The sequence below is a fragment of the Anopheles stephensi genome, chromosome 3, assembly GCF_013141755.1.
Source record: "Anopheles stephensi strain Indian chromosome 3, UCI_ANSTEP_V1.0, whole genome shotgun sequence".
NCBI classification, from domain to species: Eukaryota; Metazoa; Arthropoda; class Insecta; order Diptera; family Culicidae; genus Anopheles; species Anopheles stephensi.
Window position 1 is genome coordinate 72782451 of NC_050203.1, and position 23036 is coordinate 72805486.

The 23036-nt window shown below is 47.6% G+C and overlaps 1 protein-coding gene across 12 annotated transcripts in view; it reads left to right on the plus strand.

The window, feature by feature from the left end:
• The window catches only part of LOC118510651 (nesprin-1), an 85834-nt gene that overhangs the window by 55088 nt on the left and 7710 nt on the right, over window positions 1–23036 (plus strand). For 11 of the 12 annotated variants that reach the window (XR_004906047.1, XR_004906048.1, XM_036052766.1 and 8 more), the window contains 4 exons: window positions 498–14315; window positions 15646–15753; window positions 15837–15998; window positions 16076–23008. Coding sequence is in view for 10 of the 12 variants with exons in the window: in XM_036052766.1 (XP_035908659.1) it covers window positions 498–14315; window positions 15646–15753; window positions 15837–15998; window positions 16076–23008 (21021 nt within the window). In the remaining 2 variants the exon portion in view is untranslated. The remainder of the gene's footprint in view (window positions 1–497; window positions 14316–15645; window positions 15754–15836; window positions 15999–16075; window positions 23009–23036) is intronic. The other variant, XM_036052774.1, reaches the window with a different exon arrangement.

The window sequence follows — 23036 nt, forward strand, 5'->3', positions numbered from 1 at the left end:
CTGATCGGTGGATTGTGACAGTTCTGTCAAATATTTGTATTTATTCTCTAGATAACACGTTTGATTTTGTGCTGCGTGCGAGTGTTGAGCGAAAAATAAAAATTTGTTTGTAATCGCAAGCATCATCTACCTTCTGGGCCATTACTGAGCTGCCTTTCAGTGCCATTAAGACACTGTGAAAGAACGTGAGATGGTTGTGTTCCACTTTGAGTCTTCTTTAAAGATAACGAAACATTAGAACATCCTAGATGGTTCTCTTTAAACAAACCCTTGGGGATATTGTATCTTACCCCCTCTTATCTTACTATCTTTCGCCCATGCTCTCTCTCTCTCCCTCTATTTTATTCTGTCTTGTCCTCTGAACTCATATAAACAAACGTCAAGTCAAGCCTCTCATCATCTGCCCAAACCAAAAAAAAATATTATACATTCGTGCCTACCCTTACCGCCAAACTACAAAATCCTCGAAAAATAAAACTGAAAATTCCATCACTCAGGACCGTTCGATGCCGTATGATTGGAGCGTAGAGTGTTACGATCAGGAAGCATGCTCACCATCGACGACGACGGACGCACGGGATGCAAAGCGCCCTGCCGACACGCGTTCGGCTGGTGCCGGGAGTGTTGTGGTTGTCACTGCAAACGCCCAGCCAGCGGTGTCCGCGTGGAGTAGATCGGGCGATGATCTTACGTACGCGGAAATTGTTGCTGGGCTTCGCCGTCAGCGGCAGCGTGGACATGATCCACTGCTACACGTGATCGAACGACAGCACAATGTTACCAACATCTCGATCACGAGTCCAGTACAGCACGAAGCGCAAAGAGGTGGTTCGGACGCTCTACTCGTTCCCAAGAACGCCTCAATGTCTGCTGTAGAACCTGTAGCCTCTGACACGTACCAATCAGCTCGTACTGTAGTGCAGCTTACCGGGGCTAACCGACCGACTGTTAACGAACCGATCGCCCGAGACCCTCCAAAGGAGCAACGTAGATCCCGTAGACCTCCACCAACTCCCCAACAACCGGCCCACTCCGTTGATACAACCGATTCAATGAACTCCAGCATCGTTAACGTAACCACGATTGTTGGTGCTACCTCCACCCAACCGGTCGTAGTAATGACCTCCGCTAAAGGACCTGAGTTAACGCAAGCCGAAGTATCGAGTACCGCCCCAGCAGGACCCACGTCCGTGTGGTCCTTTGGCAATAAGACGTACGCCGAAGTGTTGAAAGAAATAGCCGCCTCTAATCAATATCGCCTCCAGCAGCAACAACAACTGCAGCAACAGCCAGAATTTCTCCAACAATCATGGAGTGAAAGCAGCTACCACCAGCAGTATGCCACTGGTGGAAGGCATCAACAGACCGGAGCAGCAACTGCTACCCGCCTTGGTTTACCTCAAACCTACGCGAACCGTTCCCGTTCGAGCTCAAGAAATCGTCCCAAGCCGGAAGCCGTATCGCGTGTAAATATTGTACATAGTGATTATCACCAAGTGGCATCAAGTTCTAGTCAAGTGCAGCAATCCTCGCAACGTCCTTCTAAGGGCCAACCGAGATCAGATTCCGTGAGGAGCAATGCATCATCGTCCGGTGAAAAGATGACAAAAAGATCGCCCGATCAGCAGAGTGTGACCGATCGTCAAGGTGTACGTGTTGCTACTACTCCAGCTCCTGCTACTCCCGCTGCAACCGTCAAGACATCCGAATATGGCGCATCCGAACCGAGTGATCCGACCGAAACCGTCAACTACCGTAAGGCGAAGAAGAGCAAGATTAAGCAGATACAAAGCAAGGGCGACAAGTTGTTAACGGCGCAAATGCCGCAGGAACCGAGTGTGAAGGTGAAAGAAGCGCAGCGGCAAGTGTATGTGACCGAGATCAATGTGAACAAATCCGAAAACCGCCCAACCAGCCCCCAATCGAAGAGTCCGATGAAAACTGTGTCCATAGTGAATCTAACCGATCAGCCCGAAGTGGTTGCCAGTGCAGAGACGAAAATAACGATCAATGTGAACGAACCGGAATCGGTACAGGCAGTTGCCGTGTCGAAAGAGGTAGAACGCGACCCGGAACACTACGTCACCCAGATCCGGCTGGATCAGGACGTCGCGGGTCAGCAGCGCCGTCAGCAAGTTCGTAAAAGTGCCAAAAAGCGTAACAAGACCACCACCACACATAAGCTGCTGGATATTAGCACGAGTGAACCGGTGACGGTGCAAGACGAGCATGGCAAAAACATATCGACCGTTGAGATCGTTTCACCGAAGGAGAAAAATGTGTCCGTAGTGGACTTGCGTCCGCTGGAAGAACCGTTGACGGTAACGTCGATTGAGCTGAAGGGCGCAGAATCGCTGGAAACGTACAGTAAACAGATCGAGAACAAGCTTGATGCTGGAAGTGTGATGGAGAGTTCGAAGATTGTTGTCGAATCAGTGCCGAAACCCGTTGATGCAGTACCAGATCCCGTGATGTTTAGCGAAGAGATCGTGCAAATTTCGCAACCATGTGTAACGATTGACCGACGTGAAGTTGAGGAGAGCACGGTGCAGCAAACCGAAACAGTGAGCTACCATCGGTCGGAGGTGTCGTTCACTACCGTGACTGAAACTGTCCATGAAGAGATTAAAGTTGAGCGTAAGACAAATACACGGGAAAGCAGTTCGAAAACGTACACCACATCGCTACACATTGAACAGACGAGTGTTGAAGATTCAAGTGCAGAAAACGTTGCTCCAGCGGTGCCAGAATCAAACCAGCAAGATGTCAAGCCAACTGCAGAGAAAGTCACGGAAGAAAGTGAGATTTGGTGTCCACCAACGAAGAAAAAGGGCAAGAAGAAACAGGCGAAGAAATGCGACAAGAGAAACGATGAGCAGCAAGATGATTCAACAAACAGTCGTCAGGTTATTGAGGAAAAGAGAACCGAATTTGTCCGATCAATGCTTACGGAAACCCTCGATGAGACTAGCCGCCAGGTGTCTGACAGTAAACCGATCACTGAGCCTACAACGAGTGTCCTGATCGAACCCGTTGTTGCACCTTTGGCAGAAGAAGTGGCTCTCATGAGTGCGAGAGAAGAATCATTTTTAGCTGAAATGAGTGGTCCAGTTGAAGATGCAGCCGGTTCTAATGTTGCCAATGTCGAAATGAATGTCGTATCTGAAGTGAACGATTCTCCAATGCAAAGACCAGTATCAATGGAGGAAATCGCCCTAATGAACGCTAGAGAAGAAGCATTCTTGGCTGAGATGAGTGAACCGGTTGTTAGGGAAGCAATAAAACCTGCAACGCATCAGAAAGATCCTTCTGCTGAAATGAGTGAACTAGTCGTAAAAGAAGAAACAGAGCCTGCATCTCATCCTTCAGCTGTAATGCCACTTTCGTCAGAGGAAATCGCTCTTATGGCTGCACGAGAAGAATCATTTTTGGCCGAGATGAGTACCTCGGTTGGTGAGCAAGAAACGGAACAACAGTCTCAAGTGAAAGAACCTTCAGTTCAGGTTGAGCTTTCGTCAGAAGAAATTGCTCTTATGGCTGCACGAGAAGAATCATTTTTGGTTGAAATGAGTCGCTCAACTTCAAATGTCGAAGTCGAATCGAAATGGACAAGCACCACGCCTGTTGCAGTTGAACCTTCGGCTGAAGAAATAGCTCTTATGAACGCTAGAGATGAAGCTTTCCTGGCTGAGATGAGTGTTCCAGCATCGATTAACGAGTCGAAAGATAAGTCGGAAACACCTTCAGCAGAGGAAATAGCACTGGTGAATGCTAGAGAAGAAGCGTTCCTGGCTGAGAAGAGTGGACCAGCAACGATAATCGAGCCAGAAGTTAAGCTGGAAGTAAAACCAGATTCTGATTCCTTGGCACCTTCAGCAGAAGAAATAGAACGGATGAATGCTAGAGAAGAAGCGTTCCTGGCTGAGATGAGTGTTTCAGCATCGATTAACGAGTCGAAAGAAAAGTCGGAAACACCTTCAGCAGAGGAAATAGCACTTACGAATGCTAGGGAAGAAACGTTCTTGGTTGAGATGAGTGTTCCAGCACCGATTCACGAGTCGAAAGTTAAGTTGGAAACACCTTCAGCAGAAGAAGAAGCACTGATGAATGCTAGGGAAGAAGCGTTCCTGGCTGAGATGAGTGGACCAGCATCGATTCACGAGTCGGAAGTTAAGTTGGAAACACCTTCAGCAGAAGAAGTCGCACTGATGAATGCTAGGGAAGAAGCGTTCCTCGCTGAGATGAGTGTACAAATTTCCACCGTAGAAATGAACACTGAAACGAAAACTACCATCGTTCCCGTACAAATCGAACCATCAATCGAAGAAATAGCCTTGATGAATGCAAGAGAAGAAGCTTTCCTAGCCGAGATAAGTGGTCCATCTTCTAATGTTGACTTAGAATCTGCATTGACACCTTCCGCAGAGGAAATAACCCTGATGACTGCAAGAGAAGAATCATTTTTGGCTGAGATGAGTGCACCAGAATCCAATGAACTGTTGGTCGAATCGAAGGCCGATCTAGATCTGGATACACCTTCAGCAGAGGAAAATGCTTTAATGATCGCACGAGAAGAATCTTGCTTACCAGAAGAGATGAGTGACTCAAAACCAGTTGATAAACCGGATTCTATTTCCGTTGAAATTTCCGCCGAAGAAGTAGCGCTCATGAGTGCGAGAGAAGAATCATTTTTGGCTGATGTGAGCGTAGCAATAAAGCCTAGCTCAGTGAAGGGTGTGAATGCCGAAGAGTTGGTGGAACAAGCGAATACTGGGCACTCAGCACCATTGACCGACGATCGCGCCCCATCAAAACAAATCGAAACAACAAACACTGGCAAAGCATCTGTTACAACGGTTTCCCCCACAAGCACAAAACACGCCGATACTGTGATGACCAGCGCAACCGCAAAGAGTCCAAAGAAAAAGCAAAAAGATAAGTTCAAGAAGATTAAGAAATCAGATGCCGCAAACATGGCCGCGTTTCTTGAAGCGGAACGGAAAGTGTTCGAGGCAGAAGAGGAGGCAGCACAGCATAAAGCACCGGCACCAGCGGCAGACCCACGCGCACGTGATCAAACATCGCCGGGTATGAGCTCCACGATCACCAAGGAACAGATTGAAACAATCATTGTGGGCATTAACTTTGATCGTCAAAAATCCCTTACCGGTGCAAACGATTCGGAAGCGCATGTCGGTGAGGCGAGTGCAGTTTCGCCCGAAGAAACGTTCGTCGTAAATATGCCCGAAAGTCCGGTGAAGAGTGTGCAAGAGTTCCGAAGCAATTTGGTGTTTGAGGATTACGATTTTATGCAGCAATCGCCGGTGAAACGAGCTGCGGAAACACTCGACAGTAAAGGCGGACGTTCAAAGGAAGTTAAGTTTAAGCCACAGCTGGAAACCATTCCTTCGGATGCGGATCTGTTGGGCAAAGGTGATGGTCGTGACCATTCTGCAAAGGGTGTCGAGTCCACCGTGTCCAGTACGGCAAACAGCAATATGAATACGTCAGAGTCCGTAGACTCCAGCAAGCAAGAAACTATCGACGTTGATGCTGGCAAGGAAAACAATGATCCCGTGCAAAGAATTGTGATCAACTCCAAGTGGCGCGACAATCGACAGAAGATCTCGATGATAACACACGAAGAAGTGTTGCTGCAACCGGTGTCACACATTAAAATGCAGCTTCCCAAAATCTTGGCAGCAAAGGTGGAGAAAGTGGAGGTACCGGAAGTAAGGCCAGACGTGGTTCCGTTGGAACCGATCGTGCAAGAAACACCGAAAGAAGAATTCGTTGGCGTTGATGATGAGCTAGTGCATGAAGAGCTGCAGGTCGGGCAGGTTGCTACCGAAGTCTCGATGTTGGACATTTCACCCTCGATCGTGTACGAAACACAATCGGTGGATGTGCTGGAGAAAGAAGCATCACTACCGGAGGGTACCGATCTCGAGTCGGGAATGGTGGTGGCTACGGAGGCTAAACAATCGGATATGGTCTCCGGTACGGTCACTTTTGCTGAGCAGCAATCTTCCAGTCAGGAAGTGTACACAACCACTACAACCTCCGTAATGTACCGTACGACAACGATCACGTACATGCAAACGGACGAGCAGGAGGAAATCAATGAGATCTACACAAGCCCTACGGTTGTTGAGCAGAGCGTGAAAACGGTCGTCACTCGGGATGATCCCACGCTAAACGTATCGGTGTCCTACTCGGAAGCGGACCGAAGCATGGGAGATGAAGTGATGGTGGAACGGATCGTGATCGAAAGAGGCGACGATGAAGCGGGCACTGTAATTGAGACTGTGCCAAGTGAAACTGAACCCGATGGAAGTGGAATGGAATTGAAACAATCGCTGCTAGATAGTTCAGTGGTTTCGGAGGCGGATCGTAGTATGGGAGAGGAAATGATCGAAACAAAGACAATGATCGTATTGGAAGAAAGTGAATGTGATGAGGAACGGGTAGTGCGAGAGATGTGTGAAGAATCGTACCGACAGGATGCGTCATTTGAAGTGGCAAAACAAACTGACTCGCTAGAACTAGCAACGGCCGGTACAGCGGAAGGCACCAGCGAACCAGTACTGGGTAGTCCGCTTGAGACGGAATCTTCTAGTGGCCAGGATTATTGGCAATACCATGATACTGAGCGACATTACATTCAGAACTTTGAAGTGCAATCGTACGATAAGGAACAAGAGAACACGCAGCTTTTGGAGAACACAGTTAAGCAATCCTCCGCAGCGGAAGTGGTTGAAGAAATTGAAACTGACCAATCGAGGGTAAAAAGTTCTCCGTCAGATTTGAAGGATAGTTCTATTGCAAGTAACAAAAGTGATAAGGAACTGGCTGAAATCTATCGTACTCTGGAACAGTCCTACTTGAGCATGTGGCAGTTACGTGATGCTGAGAATAACTATCAGAAGCTAGATGCTAGGGAGACAAAACAGAATCTTGAGGACAGTGGGAGCGAACCTACGGTTACGTCTGATACACCAGACGAAATGCAAGGTACTGGAGAACCTATTCCGCAACAAACGTTGGAACCATCGGGCACTATTGAAAGCCAACTGGAAGTTTTGAAGAGCTTGGGAAGATCGTTGGTCAATAACTGGCAATTGAGAGAGGCAGAAGAGCGTTACGAAAAACTCAGAAGTCGAGAAGTGATAAAGGATTCTGAGACTACTCGTGTGACTGATTTAGATGAACCGGTTGAAGAAACTATCGTACAGTTGCCTTCAACTGAAGTAAGCACCGTTGCCATTGAGCTTTCACGTGACGAATCAGTAGCTCCAGATGCGTCACAATGTGTGGCAGAACCTTCAGGACAACCGCAGAGATCGAGGGAAGAAGATTTGAAAAACGCACTATACTACGCTTCGGTTTCTACCTGTGACACTCTGTCACTGCGTGATGGAGAAAAGCGATATGCTTTGCAAAGACAAGTTGATAGAAACAGTACCGAATCAGATGATAATGCTGTGGCCAGTTCCAATTTGACCGAACAGGTAGCTGATTTCGAACCATCTGTATCTGAGGCTGTTGTAGAAAAGTCCGTAGTATCTGGTAAAGTTTTGGAAGAAGCTTTCCCAGATAGCGAAGAACAGGAGCTTTTAAGGCTTTCAGCTATGTCAAAGGCCGAAGCTGTAGAAACAATCGTATCTGAGGCTACTGTTGAAGAAGTGATTGTATCTGACAAGTCTTTGGAAGAAGTTCCTTCTGTTGATAGTGAAGAACAGGAGCTTTTGAAGCTCTCAGCTAAGTCGAAGGCCGAAGATCTGGAACCAGTTGTGGTTGAAACTACTGTAGAAGAAATGATAGTATCTGACAAGCCTTTGGAAGAAGTTCCTTGTCTAGACAGCGAAGAACAAGAGCTTTTGAAGCTCTCTTCCATGTCGAAGGCCGAAGATCTAAAACCAGTTGTGTCTGAGATTACCGTAGAAGAAGTGGTTGTATCTGACAAGCCTTTGGAAGAAGTTCCTTCTGTTGATAGTGAAGAAAAGGAGCTTTTGAAACTCTCTGCTATGTCCAAGGCCCAAGATCTAGTACGAGTTGTGTCTGAAACTACTGTTGAAGAAGTGGTTTTAGCCGACAGCGAAGAACAAGAGTTGTTGAAGCTCTCTGCCATGTCGAAGTCCGAAGATCTAGAACCAGTTGTGTCTGAAACGACTGTAGAAGAAGAAGATGTTTTCGTCAAGGCATTGGAAGCTAAATCAAGAGAGGAAGAGTTGAAAAAGGCTCTGCATTATGCTTCAGTAACTTTCTGTGACATATTGGCCCTACGTGATGGGGAAAGGAAATTTGTTTTGCAAAAGCAAATCGATAGTTTCAGAACAAAACCTGATGATACTATTGTGGAAGAAGTGGTTGTATCTGACAAGCCTTTGGAAGAAATTTCTTGTCCAGATAGTGAAGAACAGGAGCTGGTGAGGCTTTCAGCAGTGTCGAAGGCCGAAGCGCTAGAACCAATTGTAACCGAAACTACTGTAGAAAAAGTGGTTGTATTCGACAAGGCATTGGAAGTTAAATCAAGAGAAGAAGACTTGAAAAAGGCATTGTATTATGCTTCAGTTACTTCCCATGATACATTGTTCTTACGTGATGGGGAAAGGAAATTTGTTTTGCAAAAACAAGTTGATAGCAACAGAACAAAACCAGTTGATGCTACTACGGAAGAGGCGGTAGTATCTGAAAAACTATTGGAAGAAGTTTCTTGTCCAAACAGTGAAGAACAGGAGCTATTGAAACTCTCTGCTGCGTCAAAGGCTGAAGATATGGAACCAGTTGTGTCTGTGACTACTGAAGAAGAAGAGATTGTATCTGACAAGCCTCTGGAAGAAGTTCCTTCTGTTGATAGCGAAGAACAGGAGCTTTTGAAGCTCTCTGCCATGTCGAAGGACGAAGATCTAGAACCAGTTGTGTCTGAGACTACTGCAGAAGAAGTGATTGTATCTGACAAGCCTTTGGAAGAAGTTCCTTGCTTAGACAGCGAAGAACAAGAGTTGTTGAAGCTCTCAGCTATTTCCAAGGCCGAAGATCTGGAACCAGTTATGGCTGAGACTACTGTAGAGGAAGTGATAGTATCTGACAAGCCTTTGGAAGAAGTTCCGTGTTTAGACAGCGAAGAACAAGAGTTGTTGAAGCTCTCTGCCATGTCGAAGGCCGAAGATCTGGAACCAGTTGAGGTTGAAACTACTGTAGAAGAAGTGGGTGTATCTGACAAGCCTTTGGAAGAAGTTCCTTCTGTTGATAGCGAAGAACAGGAGCTTTTGAAGCTCTCAGCAACATCGAAGGCCGAAGACCTAGAACCAGTTGTGGTTGAAACTACTGTAGAAGAAGTGATAGTATCTGACAAGCCTTTGGAAGAAGTTCCTGGTCTAGACAGCGAAGAACAAGAGCTTTTGAAGCTCTCTGCCATTTCGAAGGCCGAAGATCTAGAACCAGTTGTGTCTGAGACTATTGTAGAAGAAGTGCTAGTATCTGACAAGCCTTTGGAAGAAGTTCCTAATCTAGACAGCGAAGAACAAGAGCTTTTGAAGCTCTCTGCCATGTCGAAGGCCGAAGATCTAGAACCAGTTGTGTCTGAGGCTACTGTAGAAGAAGTGGTTGTATCTGACAAGCCTTTGGAAGAAGTTCTGTGTTTAGACAGCGAAGAACAAGAGTTGTTGAAGCTCTCAGCAACATCGAAGGCCGAAGATCTAGAACCAGTTGTGGTTGAAACTACTGCAGAAGAAGTGATAGTATCTGACAAGCCTTTGGAAGAAGTTCCTGGTCTAGACAGCGAAGAACAAGAGTTGTTGAAGCTTTCTGCCATGTCGAAGGCCGAAGATCTAGAACCAGTTGTGCCTGAGACTATTGTAGAAGAAGTGCTAGTATCTGACAAGCCTTTGGAAGAAGTTCCTAATCTAGACAGCAAAGAACAAGAGCTTTTGAAGCTCTCTGCCATGTCGAAGGCCGAAGATCTAGAACCAGTTATGTCTGAGACTACTGTAGAAGAAGTGGTTGTATCTGACAAGCCTTTGGAAGAAGTTCTTGGTTTAGACAGCGAAGAACAAGAGCTTTTGAAGCTCTCTTCCATGTCGAAGGCCGAAGATCTAGAGCGAGTTGTGTCTGAAACGACTGAAGAAGAAGTGATAGTATCTGGCAAGCATTTGGAAGTAGTTCCTTCTCTAGACACCGAAGAACAGGAGCGCATGAGGCTTTCAGCTCTGTCAAAGACAGGTGCTTTCGAAAATCAAAAACCCTCTAACAGAATGACTTCTGAAAGGAATACTCAAGAACAGGAGGCCATTGCTGCAGTAACCACCGTGGAAGTTGTAGAACAAATGGAATCATCGCTACCATCCGAGAATGTACAACAGTTTGTGATAGAGTTGTCGGTGGCTGAAACTAAAGAATCTGTTCTGCATGCGGATGCAGGCGACGAATCGCTTAGCGAGAGTGCGGATCTATCAAAGTCAAGTGCATTTGATTCTAGCATGGCTTCGGTGATTAGTAAACCGGAAATCTCCTTCATCAGTTTACCGCTAGAAAAGAATGTAGCAACTGAAGACGTGGAGCTGATGGTTTCTAGCATTGAATCGAATGAAGGTGTTGTGGATACAACCATCTCGCCAGTCCAAGAAGCTGGAGAAATTGTGGTAGAAGGAAAGTTGCTTGTTCAAGTAAATATACCCCACAAGGCTGCAGAAGAACAAGCCGCTTTGGAACGAAAAGAAAAGCGTAAAAAGGAAAAGAAGCAAGCGAAAAAGTCTAAACAGTTAACGCAAGAATCGGGAGTTTCGAAGGAGGTAACTGTCACGAATGTTACCGAAACGGTTAAACCAAAGTCCGAGCCAGAAACACCAATATCGAACGTATGGGAACAAATGAAGGGCAAGAAAACGTATGCTGAGGTAGTGGCAGGCCAGGAAGCGGAACGTCGAAGACTTCTGGAATTGCAAATGAAGAAACAGTTGCCTTCCGATGGGCCGGTAGGAGAAGGAATGAAAGTTGTACTGCCAAGCGAGGCTTCAACAGACAAGGCGATGTCTCGTAACGAGAGTTTTGTTGAAGTTGAGCTCAGTAGCGAAACAGACCTTCAGACCTTTATTGAAAGCAACAAAAACTATGGAAGCATGGCAAAATCGACCACTTCTTGGGCTGATATAGTCGATGAAGATGATAACTCGGCTTCCAGCAATGCACCCACTAGTCCTTCAGAACAGTCAATAGGCAAGACTGAACCATCGGTTGAGTTGATGGAATCAGCTCCCATTCCTATGGAGAAACCGCAGGTAGCAGAACCGGACAATAAGAATGTTACCGCTAAGCGTGAAAAGAAACAAAAGAAAAAGCAAAAAAAACAGGTTACAGAGCAAGTCGTAAAACAAGCTCTAGGTACGTCCCAATCCTCAGAGTTACCGCAAGAGGTGGAGACAAGCATATCTGCTGCGGAGACAACTATTTGGCAAACTGGTCCACTTTACGCTGAAGTTGTGGCTCAAAATTTGAAACGAGAGAGAGAGGCTTTATCTCTTACCTCCTCAGCTGAACCTCAGGAAGTTGTTACAGAAATTGTGCCGGATGTAGAATCTTCTGCAAGCAATGTACCTGTCGTTGACGCACCATCGCAGGTTCTTCCATCTCTTCCAACCACATCCACACCACAAGAAAAACCGGGCACATCGGGTTCTGTCTCTGTGAACGTAGATGATACTCCCAAACAAAGTTCCAAAAAGGTTAAAAAAGCAAAACTTACTCCAAATCAACCAGAGGACGCTCAGAGCGAATCGATAGTCGAAAGTGTCGTAAAGACGACTACCACTGTACTTGTTGAGGAGAGTGCCACAGATGATACTGAATCAGAATCGTTGAAGGCGCCTGCTAAGGAAGACGTACAGCCTCAGGTCGATGATACTTCAAGAGCGAAGAAATCAAAGAAAAAGCAGAAGAAAAAGCCTTTGAAACATGCATCTAGCGATGAGTCTGCTGATGCTGAGATAGATAGCAAACCAACCGTAAAGCCAGCTGTAGCAGTGCCCCTGTCTGAGTCTCCCAAAGAAATTGCCCATCTTCTTGAACATGTGCACGAGAATGTGGAACTCGTTGAGGCCACAGAGAATGAGGTAACGCCATCGGATGTGGATCACGAGAAGCATGTGAAATTTTCGGTCGAAGTCGAAATTCTGAAGGAGGTTCCATTGTCAGAATCTCCCAAAGAAATCGAACACCTGCTGGACCATCATGCTCACAAACCTTCTCCATTAGTGGAGCGGGAGGACGTAGCTCCTGTTGTGCACGCGGATGATGCTCACAAGCATGTGCAATTCGTTGATGAGATATCGGTAGTACCAACGGTGCCGCTCTCAGAATCAGTAAAGGAGTTAGAACGCTTGAACAGCACAACAAAAAGCGTTGAAAAACAGCAAGAACCGCAGCAAGAGACATTGGAAAATGAAACCGGAGAAGATAGCACTGAGAGAAGGGTTAAGTTTGATCAACAAGTAGAGATACTACCCACAGTACCATTCTCGGAATCAAGCAAGGAAATAGAGAAAGATCTATGCTTAGGAAAGGATGGGGCTAATACACTTTCTGAACTAGCCAGCACTACTGTTCGAGAAGCTAACCTGATGAAAATAGAACTAGTTGAGTTGGTCGGTAGTCCAAACCCGATAGTCTCGGATGATGACAAACGGGTGAAGTTTGATCCGATGGTGGAAGTGCTGCACAACGTACCTTTCTCGGAATCGGCTAAGGAGACAGCAAGTATTGGGACAGAAAAGCAAGACCAGACACAGCAAGAACCCTCAACGGTAGCAAGTCCTGAAGATTCTCCCCAACCTGAAAGACGCGTTTCGTTCTCGGAGACTGTAGTCAAGATAGAGCTCGAACATGATGATGATGAAGATGGCTTTGAAGTGATTGACATGGCAGAAGTTGAAGAAGTAGCGAGCGTTGCTCCTGAAGTTTTAGAAAGTCAGGAGGAACTGTCTCAAGACCTTAAACCTCAATATGATAGTTCTGTTCCGATGGCTGCAGAGCGAAAAGAGATTGAAAAGGAAATTACGTCGGAAGAACTGTTGACTGAAGAACCCAAACCCCAAGATATCAGCTCTGCTGCAATGGTTATTATACCAAAGGTGGCTGAAGATACTGATGTTTCGGAACGTTTGGAACCTCAGAAGGAATTATTGTCCCAAGATCCTCAAGACTCTCAAGATATCAGTAGCGTCCCGATGGTTGCAATGACAAAGGAAGTAGAAAAGAATGTGTCAAAGAAAAAGAAATCGAAGAAAAAGTCAAAACAAGTTGATAGGAAAACTCCTTCACTGGAAGTTTCCGAATCGGAGAGCACTCCAGTCATGTCCGAGGTGGATGTAGTGTCGCAGAGTCCTGCGGCTGGTCTTCTATACGCGGAAGTAGTCGCTCAGAAGCCGGAAAAGGATGAACATAGCACGCTGAAAGCTCAGATCACAGATTGTGACACGGAAACGATCGTTCGCGAAGAGTACGTAGTTGTGCAAGAAATTTCTATCACTCAGCAACCTGATTCGCGTGAACCAGAAGTAGCGCAAAGCGTGGAAGCCGACGTGGTAATCAGGTCAGAGCCAGGTCCTTCCGAGTCTGGCGAAGGAATGGATGTTTTCGTTGAACAAAAAATTGTTTTACCCAAAGTGGAACAGTTGGCCCATGAACCCTTAACGAGCCAGACCGACCGCGAGAAAGAGGTTAGGGAAAGCGATCTTCAGTTTGTTTTGCCACCAATCAAGACGAGTGATGATTCGGCAATTATGACCGAACAAGTCGTACCATTGGAGAAGGTTTCGGTAGAAAGTGATACGATGGAACAGCACTCGACAGACAACGCTGATGATCCTTTGCAAGGGCTCTACTGCATTTGGCAGGATAGATCTTGGCTTGATCGTTCATTATACGGGCAAGCAGAGGAACGGTATGCGGCCATGTCGAATGCTCGCATTGCCATCAGCCAACAGCAAGATGTCGTAGAAACAGGAGTTCCTAGCGACTGCAACACACACGAACCACTAGCATCAACAGTAACAGCTGCTGGCACTGCAGCGACTAACAATGTACTAACACCAATGCCTCACATCCCTTGCGAAGAGTTATCCTTGCAGCAAACTGTGGCCAGTGCGAGCGATGTACCCACGATCCCATCCATCCCATCCGTACCCGACTCCGCACCTACTCCTCCCATCCTTGACAATCCCGACCAGCCTTCCCCATCCTTCGATCCTTCACTAGGTTCAACGGACAGCGTAGAATTAAGTAAACAAAATGTGGCTGAATGCACAGACAGTAAACAGGTGACGTTGTACTTCGTAGATGTAGTGTTGTTGTTAGCGTTTAGCTCTTTAATGTTTACTTTATGTTGTTTTGGTTTTGCTTATCGTACTTAACGTAATTTTTATTATGTTTTTCTGTAGTTGTTTGCTTTCTTTTTAATCTGTTTGTTTTAGTTGTTGTTACAAGACTTGTAAGGGAGCACCGCAGTTTTCTTCGACTCTGATATCGCTTAAAACGAGTAGTGTACGAGTAGCAGTGTGATTGGTCTAGAGCAAGAGATCCCATAGAAAACTCTGCTCCCTTCTCAAGTCTTGTCGCTTGTTATCAGTTGCTGCATTGGTTGATCGTTACCCACCACGGGACGTGTAGTTTGTAGCATTTGTACGTGTAATGTGACCGCCATCTTAAGGTACAATGTCGAAACGGTCTCTCTTGATTGGCTAAATCCATCCTTCATCGCACCCCTGTGTTGTTGTGTTGCGTGTGACAGTACGTACTCGGCATTGCTCGGCACAATCGATATCCGTAGTGTCCCGAGTAGACAGGAGTGTATGTAAATTTGACACTTTTAACCACCATCTTGCCTCTTTTGCCATCTCGTGTAGAAGGTCCTAATAATGGGGTTTCAACTAGACTAAATTGTATCGTGCTATCTGCCGTGCTCTTTACCATTCCCCACTCAGTATATCAGTAGCTCAATCACAACTATCCTAATCCAACACGAAAACGAAGAACTTTTCATACATCCATTTCCATCCATTTCACCAATCATTGCTTCCCAAATGTTGCACCAAAAATTTGAACTTGAACTTGATTCTACACTCCTCCTCCTTTTCTTGGTCCAAATATTCGCGTACACACGCGAGGCGGTGGTCTAAAAGTGTTAAAAGTGTCATATAACATCTCGGATATTGGATTGTTGTCCGCAGCACCAGTACAAATCGACAGCCTTGTTTCAGTTGATTGCGCATGAAAAAGGGGAACCAAAGTCTCTGGTCCGCAACTGTTTCCCCACTCTAATGTAGAGCGCGTTTAATGTTTTCTGTTAGTGTTATGATATTTGGTTAGACTATTTTTGGAAGGACCTTCGGTTGTTATTTTTGGCCGCCATTAGGGCAACAAGACAAAGCAAAACAACAAAAAAATCAGCTAAAACCAGTGCGCGGCGCAGTTTTTCTTTTCTGTTTCGATGATGAGCAAAACGAAAGCAATGATGTTTGCCTTTTAGTGACGTTTATGTTAAGATTTTTTTTTGTTGGTTTTGTTTTAGCTTTAGTTTAAAACCGCGAGTGTGCGCATTATGCAAACTCCGAATGCTAACCGAGCTCGTTCGTTTTCCGTCTTACACAGGCACTAGCGCAAAGTGTGGAAAGTATTCTGGACTCGCTGATCAGTGCGGAACTAGAGATGAACAATCTGCCGTACGACAACGTGAACGATCTCATCAAGGGTCTTCAGGTATGGCGTAGTCATCAAATCTGTGGGTTTTTGGTGTTTTAGTTGCGCATATGATGTAATACTGTTGATTGCTTCCGTTGCAGGTCCTTATAACGAACTTAGCGGAGTATAAGCGACAAAACTATGCTATCGCGAGATCCCTGCCGTCGAATGCGGACGCCCATGTGCGGACAGCGGTTGCACAGATCGATGAACGAATAGACCTATTACGGCAACGAGCCGAAAATGGCCTCGAAAAAATTCAGGTTTGCTCCCAGAAAAACTAAACCTGCGCGAGGCGGTAGGATGGTGTGCAATAACTTATTTGCTTTCCCTTTTGTAGCAAACATTAAAGCAACGAGAACAGCGTAAGGCGGAAGTTCGAAACTATCTTGAGCTGTTGGAGGAAATCGAAACATGGCTCTCAAGCACCAGCATACACCTGATGGAGGTGACCGAATGCAGCACGGAGGAAGAAATGCAACGGCGAATGGCGGAGGAGACTGCAGTCCTAAACGATTTACGCGAAAAGGAACAATATCTGAAGGATGTGCTAGACAAGACCGCGTCGTACCTTGTGTACAAAGATGTAACCGATCGTACGACGACGCTACGGGAGAACTTGACGGTGTTGATACGTATTCTGCGCGAGAAGGCTTTAATCTTGGAGAACAATATTCAGCGGCTTACCGAACATTTGCACCCGGTCGAACAGCCGATCCAACCGCAAACGGTTGACATCGAAAGTCAAACAAGTCCGCTAACATCAATCGAACCGGTGCCGACGCTGGACATAGTGAAGAGTGAAGTGCAAATTCCTGTTGCGGAAGTGATCACTCAAGAATCCTCCGTTCAGACACATGCCACCCCGGCACAGCACACTACCGACAATATACTGATCATTCAGTCGGTGGTTAATGGACGTGAAACGGTACAGATCTCCAACGTACCACGATCGATCGGAATAGCCGATCAGCAGCTGGACGAATCCGTTGTGGTTGAGGCAAAGTACACACAGCCGGCAGAAGGACGCGAGAGTGACCGTTCCTCGGAGCTGTTGGTGAGGAATATCCCGACACAGTTCGAAACCACATTTACCGAACCGGACGATACGACCACGGAGATTGTGGTGAATCGGGACGGATCGAAGAAGATAACACTCCGAAAGGTGGTCCAAACGGCGCAATCCATCGAGTCGACGACCACCGGTAAGGCATCGATCGTTACCTCGCTAGATCTGACAGAGCAACAGCCGACCGAACCACGGGCAATCACCGCCGAAGAGGACGTAGTTGTGGAAGTGGAAGGCGTTGACGTAGTGCTGGAAGAAAGTGGCGGAGAAAAGGATGAAGCGATAGAAGCTAGTAGTACCTCACCACCGCTAACGGCCAGTGTGTCTCCACCGCAACCGGTGCAGGAAGCAGCACAGACAATTGTGGCCGAGGTACTGGAAGTGCTGGAGCAGACGCTGCAAACGACCGATGATGAGCAGGCTGCTGCTGTACAGCAGCCGGAAGAACCGCCACAGGTATTCGAATCACACGCTCAAATCGCACCCGTAGAGTTGATTGCTTCTATCGTTGAGTCACAAACTAGTACTAGTACACTATTAGGCGCTGACGCTGCAGTTGTTGCCGCTCCAACCGAAGTTGCTGTTGCAATCGATTTCTTAAGCCTTACCGAACCACTTACAGCTGGCGGGGAATTAAGGGAACCGGTCGAGCAAAGGCCGGTCGTATCGATTGAAGACATCTGGCCACCGTCGGAACATGTGTGTAGTAGTAGTACAGGTGCGGAAAGAACGATTCCGATGTCACCGGTGCATGAAGTGGTGAGTGCAGTAGGGGAACAACCGGTAAATCGACAAGAAAGCGAAGAGGCACAGAAACTATGGCCAACGAGTCCGGAACGCGGTTCAGACTACATCCAAATAGAGCCGAATGTTATGAAAGCGGATGAGCGAGATGCTGGCTTAGAAACGGTTGTCCCGATAGTAATGGAAGATGCGCCACAGGAACATGTAGCAGTCGATCGAGATCAGGAGATTGAGGTTCCTATCGTGCTTGAAGGGGCAGTCAGTGTTGTGAGTGTACCTGTGACGACGAGTGAATCTATCGAGGTGCCGGTAGAAATCGTTCAACCAGAGATGAATATTCCAGCATCAGAACCGGTGTGCCTTGAGGAAACAACTGTCACCAAGATGGCCGATGAAAGTACACAACAAATTGCACCAATTGAAACGGAAAGAAGTGCTGTTGCTGCTGTTTCAACAAGTGAACCAACGCTAGAAGTTATTGAAACTAGCACTCTACGATCCGAACCTGTGGTAGAAACTACGATCACACGTACCACCGATACAATCGAAGACTCAGACAGTTGTACAACAATAGTGGAGACTGTGCTGATCACTAAAACAACAACAACGGAAGAAGTAATCGAGGTTCCGATGGAGGTGGAGCAGATTGAAGGCGCGGCGGACGACGATGATGGTCAGCCCGAAGAAACGGTAGTGATCGAAAAGGTGACACATGTGACTACGATTGTGGAACGCGTTATTGTAGAAGGTGACGCAGAAGCACCTAAAGAAGGTCCCACGATAGAGGAACTCCCAAGTGAACCGTTCACTGACACGATGTTAGTGAAGCAAGACCCCGAACCGGTGATAAGTGCCATCGATGATGAAAAGAATCTACAGGTGCAGGTTGCATCGATCGGTGACACACAGAGCTCTTCGCTCAAGGTCTCGATGACGGTGGATCCAGCCGAAACGAAGAAGATAAGCGTGAGTTTGATCGAGATAAAATCGACCGAAGTCGCATCGATTGACGATAACAAACTGCAAACTGCTGATGCACCAGAATCGGTTGAGTTTGCCGAAATTTCGGGCCTGAAGGCTGTTGACGTTGATCCAGGGTATGAGGCGGATAAAACGGCCACCGCTGAGGGTGAACCGGACGATGACGACAAGGGCAAGAAGAAGCGCAAGAAGAAAAAGAAGGGAAAGCTCGAAAACGAAAAGGCTAGCAATACTGATCAACCGGCCGGAGGAATACCTGAGGGAGGCAAACCGATGCGTACCGATGGTCGTTTGTCTGAGGCACAAGAGTCGGAGCAACGGTTTGACTCTTATCAAAGCTTTACCGAGGATGATCAACCCCAGGTCAGCACAGTTAACGTTATGGAAGAAGCCGTCGAACCGGAGATGATTGAAGTTCCGATAACAATTCAGGAGAAGATCGTTGTGCCTACGGAGGTGATGGAAGCGATCTATACGGAAGATGTGCAGCAGCAAACGACACCGATCGAGCTGGCATCGTCCCAGCAGGATCCAACCGATGTGGAAATTGAGAAGATCACATCCGAGCGATTGATGGTACCGATCGATTCGGAGCAAAGATCAATGCAGACATCTCCCGAGCCGGAGATTCAGCGCACTTCCCAACAAACCTCTCCGTTGATAGTGGAGGAGGAACCGACGGTCACCGAGCAAGAGACGAAAGAGATACAGACAACAGTTGTGGAAGCAATCGAAATTGAGACGCAAACCTTGCAACCATTGGAATTGGTCCAACAGGAAGCACAAACGGACCTACCGGTGGAAGACGAATCGAGCGTTGTTGGTCGCGGTCCGATCGATACAGTCGATACGGCAAACCAAACCGTCCCAGTTGAAACGAAAGAAACACAACAGCAGGCTGAAAGTACGGAAGAGATCGTGGGTCCCATACTAGGGCAGATAGTGAAGGATGTGATTGATCCGGAAACGTTGTTCAAGCGTCAATCTGCGCAAACTAGTCCGGTGCAGTTTGCCGAGCACGCGATTACGTCGGAACCGAGCGGAGAAGTTGAGAGGGCGGATGAAAGCGCCCAAACAAGCTTCCCCGATGTACAGGATGCGAATGTCGCTACGGATGCTGTGCAGGTCGAGGACCGTGGAAACTCTCCGTCTGCAGAACTATCCGAGATGGGAGATGAGAAACCATCCATTGCACAGCCTGTTCTAACTTCGGAATCATCCATGCAAACGAGCCCCATGCACGCTGTGGAGACAGAGCCGGTTGTAACTCCGAAGTACGAAATACAGGACGAAATCCTGATACAGACGGTCGCCCAAAGTGCGCCGACATTGGAGAGCGTAGATATGCAAACGGTTGTAGTACCAACAACGGAATCTGATGCTCAAACTACCCCCGTAGCAGTAACGGAGATTACCGAGACTGTGACTATCAGTACGCAAACGAAGCAAGAGCAAACTCCTGTAAAGGCAGATGACGAAGAGAAACCTTTACCACCGGCGGAGAAAGAAAGCAGCAAACGATCCAAGTCGAAGAAAGCAAAGAAATCGAAGGACAAATCGATCCCGATCGAGGTGGAAGTGAGTACGCAGATGATGGTGCCGAGCACGAGTGCCGTCGGTGGTGTACCGTTGCCAGGATCGAGCGGAAACGAATCAGTAACCGTAACGAAAACCATCATCACCGACGGCAAAGGTCCAGACGGCCAGGGAGATGTCAGCTTGAACATACAGGTCAACATTGATCCATCGTTTGGAACGGTTGAAGAACGTACCACATCGTCCTCGTTCCAACCGGAGCAACCGGTAACAACTGTCAGTTGCCCCATCAACGAATCACTAGACAGTCTGCAGAGTCAAAATCTGCAGCTAAGCTTATCCGATTGCTTCTCGATCATCAAGTCACAGCAAAACTATGCCGAAAACCGGGTGATACCGTGGCAGGACATTAATGAAATGTTTGTCCACATGAAACTTCCGTCACTGGCTGCGTCGGCTGCTGCTGCTGCTGCTGAAGAGGCTCAGATTCCCCAACGGAGCAATGAGTATCACATTTTGAGCACTTCTTCGAGTCTTCTGGAGGAAGAGGATGAGGCAGCTGCAAATGATGATCTGGAACAGATTCTACAGTTGCTACAGAAGAACGACAACGATCCGATTGCGCAGCAACACTTACTGTTGGATGTGGTGGAAACTGTGGTCAAATCTTTGGAAGATCTCGACGAGGGAATGAGCGTAGCGCAGGCAAACGTGGACGACGGACAGAGCGTGGATCGTGCGAAACTGCTCCGTGTGTACAAGATTCGGTTGATACGCATCGAAGAGCATATCGTGAAAATCATAACGTACGTGCAACGCTCCAAGACCGTACAGAATAAGGAGGTGGATGAGTGTCTGAATCATTTGCTGCGCCAGGTGAAGGCTTTGGAGCAAAGTGTCGCACAGGGAGAGCAGACGATCGATGTCCATGCCACCCAAAGGCGTAAGATTGGCGATGACGTACGTAACGTGGGCAAAGCGGTTGAAATGTTGGAGAGTTCCTACAACGATGTTATTGCGAACGACACGATGCCCATTAGCGGTAAACTTGGCGTCATACAAGAACTTCAAACGAACTGTCAAAATCTGCTGTCTGCGGCGAAGCTGTTCAACAATGGCGAGGTGAAATTGGAAGATAAAACGGAACTCGAGTTGGATCAAATCACCCACCAGATGCGTCGATTGGAGAATGGACTTGTGCTGGAGCGTAACAAGCTGATACAGCTGTGCAGTCTTGCGGACGAGTACGAACAAACGTTGCTAGAGTTCCAGGAGATAACGGCAACGGCGGAAGTGTTTATCGAAAACGAAATTGTGACCAACTCGCTAGAAGAGCTGCAGGAGGAGATGCAACGGTATCGCAAGTTCTTCGTCAACTTGAACCACTGCAAGGCGATTCTGGAATCGCTGGAAACCAATCTCGATCCGCTGACTCGCCAAAAGTACGCTGAGCTGCACTCTTCCCTCTACAACCGCACGAAGGTAATACTGGAGCGGGCGGTTGATCGGGCCGGAAAGCTTGCCCTTGCGGCATCTCGCTGGACCGTTCTGGAGAAGGAGATGTTGGCCGAAAAGCAATGGCTTCAGGTAGCGCAACAGCGTGTCCCCGACCTGAGCAATGTTTCGTCGCAGGACTACGAGCGATACATCACGATGTACGAATCATTGGAGCAGGACATTGCGAATCACCTGATGAAGATGCGATCTCACCACGAGATGGCACGGGACATGCACGAACTGATCTCCGCACCGACCGTCGAGCGGGAAAGCAATGAAGCGTTGCTGGTGGCTATGCAACTTCAGGAGGAGGTATCGTTGTATCTGAATCTGCTCACCAAATTCAAGGCGCAGTGGAATCGGTACAACGCTCAGGCTGATCGACTGGTTGACTGGCTCGATGTGTGTCAAGGAAAGCTGGCGAATATCACGATCAAGGAGAACCTCTCGGAAACGCCGGTGGACGATATGCGCACGTTCTGGGAAATAAAGGCACAGTACGAGGTGTTGAACAACAAGGTGTACAAAACCGCATGCGATACGTTCGGCGAGGCACTGCGCACCATTACCGTGACGGATGAGAAACTTCAGCGACAGCTACACAGCCAGCTGCTGGAAGATTGGAGCGCCGTCTCGAACCGTATCGATGACATCCAGCACAGCATTGCGGACTCGATGAAAACCAAGGGTACACCGCCTGGCGATAAGCTTGCGTTTATCGAGCAAGAGCTGCAAGAGATTGCGCGAGAGTTCGACAGCAGCAAAGCGGTTCTAAAGAGCCAGGAAGATCTGTACGCCTACATCGAACGGATGCAGACGCTCAAGACGCGCATCCAGCTGATCGATACCGAGCTCGTGGGCCAGTTTGCCCTGGATCTGGACTGTAACACCGAGAAGGCGAGTGCCGTGTTCAAGATATCGCGCCATCTGTCGCAACAGATCTCGGAAGAGTTGGATGCGGCCGAACTGTTCTACCACCGGCTGGAAGATATTGAGACCGGCATCAAAGCGCAAGAGGAACGACTCACACACATTGCGCGTGTGTTGGATGAATGCGGCGGTAGTGTGAATGGCAAACGTTCCGCTATCGAGAAAGCGCTGGTGGATTGTAAAAACTGCCAGGACTCATTGGGCCCCTGCTGGAGTGAGTTGATGCGCCTTCGGCAGATGCTTCACACACTCCCGATGAACCTGAAGGTGTCGGTATCGCCACTGCAAACGGAACGAGATCTTTCCACGCTGCAGAACGTCCACAGCGATCTGGAGCGACGGTCGGACGAGGTGCAGACATTGCTAAGGAATCGGTTGGCATTGTGGAACAAGTTCCACCATCAGCTTGACATGATTCAGGAGCATGTACAGGAGACGGAGTTTATGATGGAGCTGTTGCAGCTGCAGGAGAGCGCTGACTACAACCGGCTGTTGAAAGCTACGGAACGGTTAGATGTAAGTATCCTAAGAACCGTTGGCTGCA